The sequence below is a fragment of the Scylla paramamosain genome, chromosome 15 (assembly GCF_035594125.1).
Source record: "Scylla paramamosain isolate STU-SP2022 chromosome 15, ASM3559412v1, whole genome shotgun sequence".
NCBI lineage: Eukaryota > Metazoa > Arthropoda > Malacostraca > Decapoda > Portunidae > Scylla > Scylla paramamosain.
In genome coordinates this window covers 3365184-3379436 of record NC_087165.1, presented here as the reverse complement: position 1 = coordinate 3379436, position 14253 = coordinate 3365184, and the positions used below count along the sequence as shown (strand labels likewise).

The window sequence follows — 14253 nt, the reverse complement described above, 5'->3', positions numbered from 1 at the left end:
CTACTTGTAACTCTACACCATTCTGATTTTTCTCCCTTTATTACTGTTCTCATTTCTCTGTTCCTCAAGAAGTCTGTAATCCAATTCAGCCTTGCAAACCCCCTATATTTTGAATTTTCCGTAGCAGTCTCTGTTGTGGTACCTTATCAAATGCTTTTTTTAAGTCTAAATAAACATAGTCTGCCCAATCCTCTCTCTCTTGAATTATATCAGTTGCTCTACTATAAAAGCTCACTAAATTCGTGACACAAGGTTTTCCACTTCTGAAACCAAATTGTCTGTTAGTCAATGTATGTGTTTCTTCTAAATATTTCATCCATCTGTTTTTAACTATTCTTTCCACTATTTTTGCCACCACACTTGTTAGGGACACTGGCCTGTAATTCAATGGATCTTCTTTATTATCTCCTTTAAAAATGGGCACAATATTGGCTCTCTTCTAGTCTAGAGGGATTTTTCCTTCCTTAAAAGAACATACTATGATATTATGTATACTTTCTGCCAGTTGTTTACAACATTCCTTAAGTATCCAGTTGGACACTATCTGGTCCTTGAGCCTTACTTACATCCAAATCTTTCATAATCTTCTTAATTTCACTTATGTCCACCTGTAACCCTCTCATCACATTGTCTCTGTGCTATGCTCTTTCTCCTTCAAATTTGATTTCTTTGGTGAATACTGACTGTTCATTAATTGTGCTTGTAACTGTGTATCTTCATATGTAACGTTATCTTTCATTACTTTATCTATTGTTTGCTTGCTTTTCATCTTCCCATTCACATATCTGAAGAATAACTTCAGCTCATCTTTGTATTTGTTAACTATATCTTTCTCATAATTTCGTTCTTCATCTCTTAGGATTCTGATATATTCGTTTCTTGCCTTCTTGAATTCTTCCCATTTCTCACTTCCTCATTTTTTCTCCATCTATTACATGCTGTTTCTTTTTCTTTTCTTGCCATTATACATCTCGTATTAAACCAGTATTTTTTCTTTTTCACTTCCTTTGTTTTGATCTTTGGTACATATCTACTGTTTTGATCTTTGGCTACATATCTTCATTATAAATTTTCCATGAATATATCCCAATTTTCCTGCGTATTACTTGCCGTGAATCGTTGTTTCCATTTAGCCTTTGCAAAATATTCCCTCAACCTGATAAAATCTGCTTTCCTGTAATTATATCTCCCATTCTTGTAAGTTTCATTCCTATTTTCTATTGGACCACTGCCTATATTGAATTCAATTAACAGATGGTCACTTTTGCCTAGTGGGCAGTGATAATTTATTCCTTCAATGATGTCCATTTCCTTTGTAAACAACAAATCTAGCCTTGATGCCTCTTCATTACCCCCAAATCTTGTATATTCTCCAATCCATTGGGTCATAGTATTTGTCATTATTAAATTTAGAAGCATAAATCCCCATGACTCTTCTCCTCCATCTGTGGTCCACTCTTCCCAGCATACCTCCTTGCAATTAAAGTCACCCATGTGTTATATTATTACTCTCCACCAATATTCTCTCTTGTGTCCATGCATTTGTCTTTGGGGGTACATAAGCCACTGCAAAATCTCTTCTTCCTTCTCCCTTCTTTTTTGTTTTAATTCTAATTACTTCTGCCATTCCTTCTCCCATTTCGACATCTTCCACTGTTATACTCTTCTTTGTAAGTAACATGACTCCTCCTTCTTTCTTATTATTTCTATTTTTTATCCACACATTATAATTACTATTACCAATTCTTATATTTTCTGTTGTCTCATTTAGTTTAACTTCAGTAATACCTATGATGTCAGGCTGCTTTATCTTAATATGATTATTCAGTTCTCGCAATGTTGATATTAAACCATTTATATTTGTATATGCCACTGTCCACTTTAGATTTTTCCATACGTTATTTACATTTTCTATTCTTTTTTTTTTTTTTTTTTTTTTTGTCAGATACCACTTCCTGAGCCTCTCATCTTTTACCTTTCAATAGAACTTTTTTTCTCTTCCTCCATTCTGTTCTCGTTTTTTGCCTTTGCTTCTTTCATTAAATCATTCATGTCCCTCTTTATCCAAACTTTCCTGTATTGTTCTATCTTGTCCAGTTTCCACGCATACGATATCACTTCCATGGCTGTTGTTTGTGCCCTAAATTTTACTTTCAGTAGTCGTTCTTCTCCTTCTGTATACTTCCCCAGTCTATGCATTTTCTCAATTTCACTTATCCAGTCCTTCCCTTCTCTCTGTATATTTCTTGCAACGTCCTCTGCTAACTTTTTTTTGTTCTTTTCCCTCTTATATTTTATTGGCTCAGTTTCCTATTTTAATCTATATATAACAATACATTTATTTTTGTCCACTGTGTCCCTTACCATTGATTCCTTTTGCTTGATCACTTTCACAATTTCTTGATTGATTGATACACTTATTGTTGCATTAATAATGAAATACAATAAAGGAGGTGGACGGACCTTGCCACCCACCTCCTGGGCAGAGACTTAAGGGTAGAGTATCAAAAATATAAAAATATAGTATACATTACAAGAATATAAGTAAATAAAAAAATACAGATATTGCACACCTTATTGCATAAATATCTTATAGTCTGGGAGCAAATGTAGGATATTCCTTGAGTATATCCCTGAGAGTGGCTGCGTCCAAGAAATGGTCAGTGAGGGTATACAAGTCATGTTGACCTTGCAGCCTAAATTTAGCAATGAGAGGACATTCTGTGACATAATGACGCAGAGTGTGTCCCCTTGGTGTAGCACACAGCACACAGCACACGCCAGGAGAAGCACTGACTTCCCAGAAGTATTTATAGCCTAATCTGAGCCTCATTGCCACCCTATCATGTGATGCAGTGTGTCTCTGTTGGGTCCGAAACATAATGATACGTTGGTGGGTTTATTCGGGGTTCAATTGAGTTACTCAGATGTTCGGGGTTTTGGGGTTTCACACTGTGTATTTTTAATCTGTGTCGAAGCCAATGAAATAAATAGCAGGTGTGGTACACTTTAGTTCTGCTCCAGCTGTCTTAGGACTCACACGTTTTATTCCCTGTCCTACTCGCCTAATACACATTGCTAGCAAGGATGGCTCAGAGTTTAACAGGTTATGGGCCCAGCACGCTTCCACTGCGGGTCTGTGTGATTCGAGCCGAGACGGCGGCAACTGCACTTAAAACGTCTGGTGAAACTATTAGTGACAGCTTGTTGGTGGCAATGGTGCTTAAGGGTTTACCTACGGAATTCAAGCCATTTATGACTGTAATTACACAAAGAGAAAAGGCATTGACATTTGCTGAGTTCAAGGTGTCTCTCAGAAGTTTCGAGGAGACAGAGAAGTCATGCGGCGACAAAAGTGACAGTGACAGAGTGATGAGGATAGAGTCTCGTAAATTCAGTGGTACGTGTTTCAAGTGCGGTCTTCAGGGTCACAAATCGGTCGACTGCCGTGTCTCTAGACCGAACCAGACTTTAAGAAGATGGTGTGAGAACTGCAGGAATAACTCCCACGATACGAAGTTTTGTTGGAAGAGTTCGGGGGGTAACAGTGGTAAAGACTCTGCCAGGAACGTAAAAGATTATAGTGATGATTATGACAGTCAGAGCCACAGTTTTGTGTTTAAAGTGGGGCTTCGGAGATCAGAGACTGAATCATGTGTTGTGGTTAACAAGTTAATGGTGGACTGTGGTGCAACTACTCATATAATCAATGATGACTCCAAATTTGTGTGTTTTGACAAGCAATTTGATCCTGAGAGACATTTTATTGAACTAGCTGATGGTAGTAGAACAAATAATCTGGTTAAAAAGAAGGGTGATGCCTGTGTTACCCTTGTAGACTCTTGTGGTAATGTTCATACAACAATTCTGGAAAATGCTCTCTATGTACCTTCCTTCAAGCAAGATATTTTCTCGGTTCAAGCTGCCACTGAGAAGGGTGCATCAATCGAGTTTAAACCAAATTCTGCAGAGTTAACATCTACAAACGGTACAAAGTTTGACATAGTTAAGCATGGTAGACTGTATTTCTTAAACAATACTGTGTGTTCAAATAGGGCGTCCTATACATTGAGACAGTGGCATGAAATTCTCGGTCATTGTAATGTGAGTGATATTTTGAAACTTGAAGGTGTAGTGAATGGGATGAAAATTAGTGACAAAAAGGACTTTGATTGTGGCATTTGTGTTAAAGGGAAAATGACTCAGTTTAGAAACAGACAAGCTGATGAGCGTTCAAAAGCTAAACTAGATATGGTACACTGTGACCTAGCTGGTCCCATTGATCCTGTTGCCAAGGACGGTTTTAAGTATGCACTCAGTTTTGTTGATGATTACTCCGGTCTTATCATGATATACTTCCTCAAATATAAGTGTGACACCTTACAGGCAACTAAGCATTTCATAGCAGACATTTCTCCCTATGGCTCAGTGAAATGTCTCAGAAGTGATGAAGGTACGGAATTTACTTCTAATGCATTCGCAGATTTACTCGTGGAAAATAAAATCAAGCATGAAATGTCTTCTCCCTACTCACCTCACCAAAATGGTACCGCTGAAAGAGGCTGGCGTACTCTTTTTGAAATGGCCAGATGTTTACTAATAGAGTCTGGTCTGCCAAAGTTTCTGTGGACGTATGCCGTTATGGCCTCTGCTTACATTAGAAACAGATGTTATAACCTTAGGATTAAGAAGACTCCATTCGAGGCTTTTGCAGGTAAAAAGCCAAATATTAGTAATATGCACATTTTTGGTTCTGTATGTTATGCCTATGTACAACAGAAGAAAAAACTTGATGCCAGAAGTGAGGATGGAATTTTTGTAGGCTATGATAAGTCTAGTCCAGCATACCTTGTATATTTTCCAAAGACTGGTACAGTAAGGAAAGTTGGATGTGTCAAATTTACCAGGCATAGCGTAGATGTAAGTTCAGATGTAGCATGGGGTAGTGAATGTGACTGGACTACAACACGTAGTACTGACACTGAAGCTAGCCCAGAAGTTGGTAACCAAACAGAGGACAGTGTGTGTTTAAGGCGGTCAGAAAGAGTAAAACGTAAACCCATATATTTTGGTGACTGTATTGTTGGTGATGAAATGGATGAGGCTTTGGATAGTATTGTGAATTGTACTGTTGACTATTGCTATAAACTAGCCAGTGTACCTTATACATATCAAGATGCTATTGCATCTCCTGATTCTGATAAATGGCGAGAAGCTATGGAATTGGAAATGAATGCTCTAAAGGATAATGAGACTTTTGAGCTTACTACTTTGCCTGAAGGTAGAAAAGCTGTGGGAAGTAGGTGGGTATATGACCTGAAGTTTAACCCTAACAATGAGACAAGGTACAAGGCTCGTTTTGTTGCTAGGGGTTACTCTCAGGAGGCAGGTATAGATTATCACGAAACATTTTCCCCAACTACTAGGATCACATCTGTAAGAACTTTAATGCAGTTGGCTGTACAACATGACCTGGTTGTTCATCAAATGGATGTAAAAACTGCCTACTTAAATGCACCTATTGATTGTGAAATTTATATTGAACAACCCAAGGGTTTCTGTGTGGAGGGTAATGGTGGCGAGAAGTTGGTGTACAAATTAAAGAAATCCTTGTATGGTCTCAAACAAAGTGGTAGAAATTGGAGTTCACTGTTGCACTCATATTTGGTTGACCTAAGTTTAACTCAGTCATTTGCTGACCCATGTCTTTATACCAGAATTACTGATGATGAGGTAACCAATGTATTAGTTTGGGTTGATGACATAATAATTGCGGCCAGCAGTGATGCAAAATTGAAGAACATGAAGGAAAGTCTGGGTGATAAATTTAGGATGAAAGATCTAGGCAAAATTTCCTGGTATCTAGGTATACAGTTTGTGTGTGATGATAATGTAATTAAAATGAATCAAACTAAATATGTGGAAAAGATCCTTGAGAAATTTGGTATGCAACATTGTAAACCTGCCTATACTCCTTGTAACATGGATGTGAACAAAGTATGTATTAGTTCTAGTGAATCAAAACTGGCTGATATCAATATGTATAGAGGATTAGTTGGAAGTCTGATCTATGTAATGACATGTACTAGACCTGATTTGTGCTTTATTGTAACTAAATTGTCTCAGAATATGACTAATCCAACTACTTCTCATCTCACTATGGCCAAGCATGTATTAAGATATTTGAAAGGTACCATTGATCAATGTTTGACTTTTAAAAAGTCAGATGAGTCACTGAATTTGATTGGGTATTGTGATGCTGACTGGGCTAATGCACAAGATCGCAGAAGTATTACCGGGTATAGCTTCCAACTTTCCAGTGGGGGTCCATTAATCTCTTGGAAGACTAGAAAACAGAGAACAGTTGCTCTGTCTACTTGTGAAGCTGAGTATATGGCCTTGTCTGCCGCTACTCAAGAGGCAAAGTTTTTATTGCAATTACTGGAAGATATGACAGGAAGTACTTCGATAAACAGCTGTACTATACACTGTGATAACCAAGGTGCCATAAAATTAGTTGAAAACCCTGTCCAGCATCAGAGATCAAAGCACATAGATATTAGATACCATTTTATTAGGATAGAGGTTCAGAGAGGTGTAGTGCAACTTAACTATGTACCATCTGATCAAAATATTGCTGATATGTTCACTAAACCTGTACCTAAAGTAAAGCTTTGTGATTTCAGTAAAGTTATTATGGGTGTGTAGATAGTTAAAACAGGAGTGTGTATTGATTTAATGTGTGTTGTATTGTATATACCCATCATTAGTTTCAGTGGGGGTGTTGGGTCCGAAACATAATGATACGTTGGTGGGTTTATTCGGGGTTCAATTGAGTTACTCAGATGTTCGGGGTTTTGGGGTTTCACACTGTGTATTTTTAATCTGTGTCGAAGCCAATGAAATAAATAGCAGGTGTGGTACACTTTAGTTCTGCTCCAGCTGTCTTAGGACTCACACGTTTTATTCCCTGTCCTACTCGCCTAATACACATTGCTAGCAAGGATGGCTCAGAGTTTAACAGTCTCCTATAGGTGTAAGCACAGCTCTGGGAGACACATACATAGTGAAGACTACTGCCACTGCCCCTATGGCAACAAAGCTCCAACTGATCACTAATGCTACTATGTACAAAGTCCTTAATGCTACTCTTAACATACCCCAGAGTGTACTCAGCACCAGGGTCCACTGTGTTGTCCTGAAGGGCACATTGAGCAAGGCGGTCTGCCTCTTCATTAAGCGGGATACCCACATGAGAGGGTATCCAGATGAAGTGAACCGTGGCACCAGCACCTTCTAGGGTGTGGATGAGATCAAGACATTTATCAACTAGATCACAGTCCATGGGGGAGGTAGATTGGAGAGCATACAGTGCAGCCTGACTCAACAAAGAAGAATACATCCTTATGGAGAGGAGCCACAATATGGAGCGCCTCCAGAACAGCATACAGTTCTGTCCTAGTGGAGGACATGTGTGCAGGGAGCTGCCTGGAAACCTCAGTGTCAGTGTAGTGATTGGCAGAAATGTTGTCGCAGATGAACAGCCCACATCCGGACCTGCTGCCATTGACTGAACCATCACAATGAGGTCACTGATCATCCCCTCCATAAAAACCATTTTCCTTCCTTGCATTTTTCCATATAATTCATTGTCTTCCTCAGTTCCTGGGAATGGTGACCTTGTTGGCAACATTGCGCTCCCACCTGGCAGCAGGAGGCAGTAGACACCTGCTGAAACGATAATTACTCCCAGTGAGGTCTAAAGCACTGTTCAGGGGGTGCTGTGAACTTATCATTAAACCCAGCTGTGACCTCACTGAACGTTTCTCTTTGTGTCTCACAACACAAGGGGGCAGTCACAGCCTGCCCTCTAAAGACAACTCTCTTCCTCCACACAAAACTACAAGCACCTAATAACACACACATCCTTCACTCAAAAATTTTAAAATCATCATGGCAATTCCTACACCAGCCTCGGAGTCCCCATCTGGGGAGGGGACCATAAATGTCCCCAGGTCGGACTGCCTTTCTGTCGACGACCCTAAGTGTCTTGACACCCCCCCTCAACTTTTTCTTCATTAACTTCTGCAACATTCGCAGTCTAAGATCTAATTTTCAATCTGTAGAACACCACCTCTCCTCTTCTAAATCTCATCTTCTTTTCTTCACTGAAACTCAGGTGTCTGAGGCAACTGACAGTAGCCCCTTTTCTGTTCCCTCCTACTTTCTCTATCCTCATTTTCAATCCAAAGCTGGATGCTGCATTTATGTGCGCAGTGACTTAACCTGCTCTTGTGCCCACGCTCTTGAATCTTCCGAGTTTTCCACCATCTGGCTACGACTACAGAGTCACTCTCAAACTAAATTTATCTGTGCTGTATACCTCTCACCTAACTCCTCTGACTATAAGAAATTCTTTGACTACTTAACTTCCAAAGTGGAGCACATTCTGACCCTCTTTCCTTTTGCAGAGATCTCCATTCTTGGAGACTTCAATGTTCACCACCAGCTTTGGCTTTCCTCTCCCTTCACTGACCATCCTGGTGAACTAGCCTTCAACTTTGCTATCCTCCACGACCTAGAGCAATTGGTGCAACACCCTACTCATATTCCTGACCGTCTTGGAGATACGCCCAACATTCTTGACCTTTTCCTGACCTCTAATCCTGTTTATGCTATCACCCTTTCTTCTCCATTGGGCTCCTCCGATCACAATCTCATATCTGTATCTTGTCCTATTGCTCCAATCCCTCCTCAGGATTCCCCTAAGTGAAGGTGCCTCTGGCGCTTTGCCTCTGCTAGTTGGGGGGACCTGAGGAGGTATTTTGCTGATTTTTCTTGGAATGACTACTGCTTCCGTGTCAGAGACCCGTCTTTGTGTGCTGAGTGCATAAGAGAGGTGATAGTGTCTGGCATGGAGGCGTACATTTCTCACTCTTTTTCTCGTCCTAAACCTTCTAAACCTTGGTTTAACACAGCTTGTTCTCGTGCTATACATGATAGAGGTGGCCCACAAAAGGTACTTAGGCCTTCCATCACCAGAATCTCATGCACTTTATATTTCTGCCCAGAACCATGCCAAGTCTGTTTTCCAACTAGCCAAAAACTCCTTCATTAACGGAGTATCAAAACCTCTCAAGATCTAACTCCCCTCATGACTTCTGGCATCTAGCCAAAAATATCCCCAATAACTTTGCTTCTTCTTCTTTCCCTCCTCTGTTTCAACCAGATGGCACCACTGCTATCACATCTATTTCTAAAGCTGAACTCTTTGCTCAAACCTTTGCTAAAAACCCTACCTTGGACGATTCTGGGCTTGTTCCTCCCTCTCCTCCACCCTCTGACTACTTCATGCCACGTATTAAAATTCTTCGCAATGATGTTTTCCATGCCCTTGCTGGCCTAAACCCTCGGAAGGCTTATGGACCTGATGGGGTCCCTCCTATTGTTCTCCGAAACTGTGCCTCCGTGCTTGCACCTTGCCTAGTCAAACTCTTTCAGCTCTGTCTGTCAACATCTACCTTTCCTTCTTGTTGGAAGTTTGCCTATATTCAACCTGTTCCTAAAAAGGGTGACCATTCTAATCCCTCAAACTACCATCGTATTGCTTTAATTTCCTGCCTATCTAAAGTTTTTGAATCTATCCTCAACAGGAAGATTCTTAAACATCTATCACTTCACAACCTTCTACCTGATCACCAGTATGGGTTTCGTCAAGGCCACTCTACTGGTGATCTTCTGGCTTTCCTTACTGAGTCTTGATCATCCTCTTTTAGAGATTTTGGTGAAATTTTTGCTGTTGCCTTGGACATATCAAAAGTTTTTGATAGAGTCTGGCACAAAGCTTTGATTTCCAAACTACCCTCTTACAGCTTCTATCCTTCTCTCTGTAACTTCATTTCAAGTTTCCTTTCTGATCATTCTATTGCTGCTGTGGTAGACGGTCACTGTTCTTCTCCTAAATCTATTAACAGTGGTGTTCCTCAGGGTTCTGTCCTGTCACCCACTCTCTTCTTATTATTCATTAATGATCTTCTAAACCAAACTTCTTGTCCTATCCACTCCTACGCTGATGATACCACCCTGCACTTTTCCACGTCTTTTCAGACGTCCAACCCTTCAGGAGGTAAACATTTCATGCAGGGATGCCACAGAACGCTTGACTTCTGATCTTTCTAAAATTTCTGATTGGGGCAGAGCAAACTTGGTATTGTTCAATGCCTCAAAAACTCAATTCCTCCATCTATCAACTCGACACAACCTTCCAAACAACTATCCCCTCTTCTTCAATGACACTTAACTGTCCCCCTCTTCTACACTGAACATCCTTGGTCTGTCCTTTACTTATAATTTGAACTGGAAACTTCACATCTCATCTCTAGCTAAAACAGCTTCTATAAAGTTAGGTGTTCTGAGACGTTTCCACCAGTTTTTCTCACCCGCCCCCAGCTGCTAACTCTGTACAAGTGCCTTATCTGTCCATGTATGGAGTATGCTTCACGTGTCTGGGGGGGGGGTTCGACTCATACTGCTCTTCTAGACAGGGTGGAATCAAAAGCTTTTTGTAAGATAGCTAGGCAGGGGAGCGAGACACAGGGACACACATCTCTCCTTTATTGAGCTCGGCCCGGAACTGAGGATACACTCTTGGCGACAAGCAGTGCTTGGCTTGCCGCCGGGAAAACATATCGTACACCACGTACAAATAATAATATATCCAATATCCCCCGTAAGATAAATGTGTGCCTGCAACACATTAATCTGATATGTGTATGAGCATAACGGGCTACGACGGCACGGGAGGGGAACGAACTAAAACTTGGAATGGAGGTAAGTATACACGTACGGGTGAGGAACAAAAAGAGAACAATACCTTTGAAAATAATAATACAAAATACAAATTAGAAGAACGATGGGTTTACCCGGCCTGAGGTCTGTCTGCGTATGTGCGTGTGTGTGTGTGTGTGTGTGTGTGTGTGTTACACATAGTCGCTCAGCCACCCCGGTCGCCGCACCTGCCTCCTGGGTGCGGGGCGTAGCTGAGGTTGGGTGGGGGTTGAGACTTGTGCGGGTGTCGTGGTTGGTTGAGCGGCCGGCGGGGTTGGTGGGCGCAGGGTTGGCGGTGCGGGCGGTGGGGTTGACTCAGCGACGGGCCGCAGATGCTTCTTGTTCCTGAGGCTTATTCGGCCGCTACCATCAAGCCTTACGGTGTACTGCCTGTAGGGCAGCGCCTCCACGATCAAACCCGTGCGGTCCCACGTGCCCGAGGCCTGGTTCAGCATTCTTACTCGTGTGCCGGGGGACAGGGGCCGGAGCTGTCTGGGTGTGCAGGTTGCCATCAGGGTGTTGCCTTCCTCCCCCATTTTCACTTCTCTCTCACGCAGCGTCCTTCCCCAGTGGCTGTCCACCTTGTAATGTCGTCGGGCCGTTGGCACGCCATCACGCAGCTGCCTTCCGGTGGCAAGTTGGGCGGGGGACTTGTTGACAGATCGCAGCGGGGTGTTAAGATACTGCAGCACAGCGAGGGAGGTTCTGTCCGTGTCCAATGAGCCCCCGCTACATGTGTTGGCTCTGATGATTCTTTTGGCCGTCTTGACCGCTGCTTCGGCCCGCCCGTTTGACTGTGGGTGCTGTGCTGAGGACAGGCGTGCAATGACACCCCACTTCTTGAGGAATTCCGACATTTCCTCGCTCGCCAGGTTCGGCCCCCCATCAGTGGACAGCTGTTCCGGGGCGCCCCATCGCGTGAAGTACTGCCTCATTTGACTTTTGATTTTATTAAATGTAGCACCGTGTGGGAAATGGGCGAGTTCTAGCCATCCAGTGAGCCTGTCAGCGTAGACCATGTAGGTGTGCCCCTCATGCTGAAACATGTCCGCCACTGTGGATTGGAATGGGTACTCTGGGGGCGGCGTGATGACGAGTGTTTCTGAGGGCTGAGAGGGAGCGTGCGTCTCGCATGACGTGCACGACGCCCGGTAGTGCTGCAGGTCCCCTTCCAACCCGGGCCAGTATACACATTGCCTTGCCCTCCGCAGCATGGAATCTAGCCCTTGGTGACCAGCGTGTAAGTTTGCTGCTACCTGTGGGCGGAGGGGCTCATTAATCACGAGTCGCACATAACCCTGGTCAAAGGTGTATGTGACAAGGTCTTGAGAGACTGCCAACCGGTCCCTCACGCCATAGAACGGGCGCAGGCAGGCCACTTCTTGCGCCTTGTGCGGGTGCCAGTCCGCGGCCAACACTTTGGCCAGTAGTAGTTGGTAGACAGGGTCGTCGGCTGCAGATTTTCTCACCGCTGACTCGTCGAGAACGTGACCCTCGTGTTTGGCTGTGGCGATGACCACGGCTGCTACTGCCTCGGTGAGGTCCTCATCCAGGTTGGCGTCGGTGTCTGTGGTGGGGCTTCTGAGGGCTGGGTACCTGGACAGGAAGTCGGCTGCGGCGTTCCTTTTTCCTGGCAGATATTTGACTTGAAAGCGGTACTGTAGCGTTCGCTCCTTGAGCCGGAAGAGTCGTGGGTTGATGACTTCTGTGAGGGCCCTGTCCCCCAGCAGCTTGGTGAGAGGGCGGTGGTCGGTGACGATGGTGAGGTTCGGGCACCCCAACAAGAACAGCCGGTCTTTCTGGAGGCACCACACCACAGCCAAGGTTTCCCCCTCTACCGCGGCGTAACCAGTCTCGGCGGCCGTGAGGTGGCGGCTTCCGCACAGGGCCAGACGCCAGCCCGCCCTGCAGCAGAAGGGAGCGGCAGCAGACGAGCAGTGGCAGAACTGCTGCAGGATAATGAATCCAATGCCCTCCCTGCTCCAGTCTGTGAGGGCAACTGTGGGGCGGGTTTTGTCGTAATATGCCAGGCCGTCCTTTGCAAGCTGGCATATGGTGTCCTGAGCGCGGCAAAATTTCTCCTGCAGGTGCTCGTCCCAGTACACAGTCTTTCCGCACGGCTTCCTCAGGAGCTCCCTGAAGGCGTTCATGATTGGGGCTGTGGCGAGGAATGGGGCAAGTTGATTGGCAAACCCGTACCACGACCTGATGTCTGAGATGGAGGGCTTGTCAGGCATCCTGAAGCTTTTGATTGCCGCTAGGCGCTCGTATGTGGGTTTGTACTCCTCCCAGCCGAGGCGAAAACCCACGAAATCCACCTCCCTCCGTGCGAACTGGAATTTTTCAGGCTTCAAAGTAATCCCCTTGGCTGCACAGGTCGCCAGAAACTCGTGCGTGTGCCAGAATGCGTCTTCGATGTTGCTGTCATAGAGGAGGGTGTCGTCGACACACTTGTGCTTCCTCACGATGCCTTGGATGGCGTCATCGAAGCGCTTTGTGTATGCGTCGCCAGCAGAACAGTGGCCCATGGGGGTCCAGAGGTACCTGAACCTCCCCCATGGGGTGATGAAGGTGGTGAGACTTCGACTCTCCTCGTCCAGCCTGACTTGGTGGTACCCCCAATAAGCGTCAGCCACTGTCTTGAAGCAATGTTTGGGGACACTAGACACCATGTCGAAGGGGGCGGGGGTGTGGTGTGTCTCTCTGCGGCATGCGGCGTTGAGGCGCTGGTAATCGACGGTGCGCCGCGGTTGCCCTGATTTCTTTGCTACCACAACCATGCGGGCACACCACTCCGTGGGTTCCCCTGCTGGGACGGGCTCGATGACGCCTCGCCGTACGTCGTCTTCAAGCTGGGCTTTCACCTCGTCCTCCCAGTGTTTCGGCACCGAGGCGGGCGTGTGGCAGGCGTAGGGGACAGCGTTGGGTGCCAGGTGGATGTGGTGAGGCTCGCCGTCCATCACGGGCAGCGGGCTCCTTGTGGTGTTGAAGGCGGAGGCCGAGAAGTGTTGTAGTAGCCACTCCTCTAGCCGTCGTATGTGCTCCTCGTGTGGCGGGAATGGTATCGTGGCGGGCTTGGCAGGCGGCTGGGCAGGCTCGGCGGTCGATCACGCGCTTCCACTGCTTGCACTGTCGGCAGTGAGTGGTGAGGGAAGCCGGCGGGCACCAGCCCCAGCTCCTTGCACGCGCTCAGTGACAGGAACAGCGACCTGGCGGAGGGTACGAAGTATACTTCTTGCTGTGTAGCATGGCCGCCAAGGTAAATGTCACACCGGCACGATCCGAGGCACCGTAAGGGCAAGTCCGCTACATCCCGCAAGCCTGCACGTCCCTGTAGTTGCGTGGGGTGTATGTTGAGACTGGACAGGAGGGTCGCCCTCGCGACGCACACCTGGGCGCCGGTGTCCGCCACAGCTGCTGTGCGGT

At 45.1% G+C, this 14253-nt stretch overlaps 1 protein-coding gene across 1 annotated transcript; it reads right to left on the bottom strand.

Annotated features, from left to right (window-relative positions):
- Window positions 1–10979: 10979 nt before the first annotated feature.
- Window positions 10980–13787, bottom strand: LOC135107762 (uncharacterized protein K02A2.6-like). Its single transcript, XM_064018096.1, has one exon. The coding sequence runs from the start codon at window positions 13785–13787 to the stop codon at window positions 10980–10982; it is 2808 nt and encodes a 935-aa protein (XP_063874166.1).
- Window positions 13788–14253: the final 466 nt, after the last annotated feature.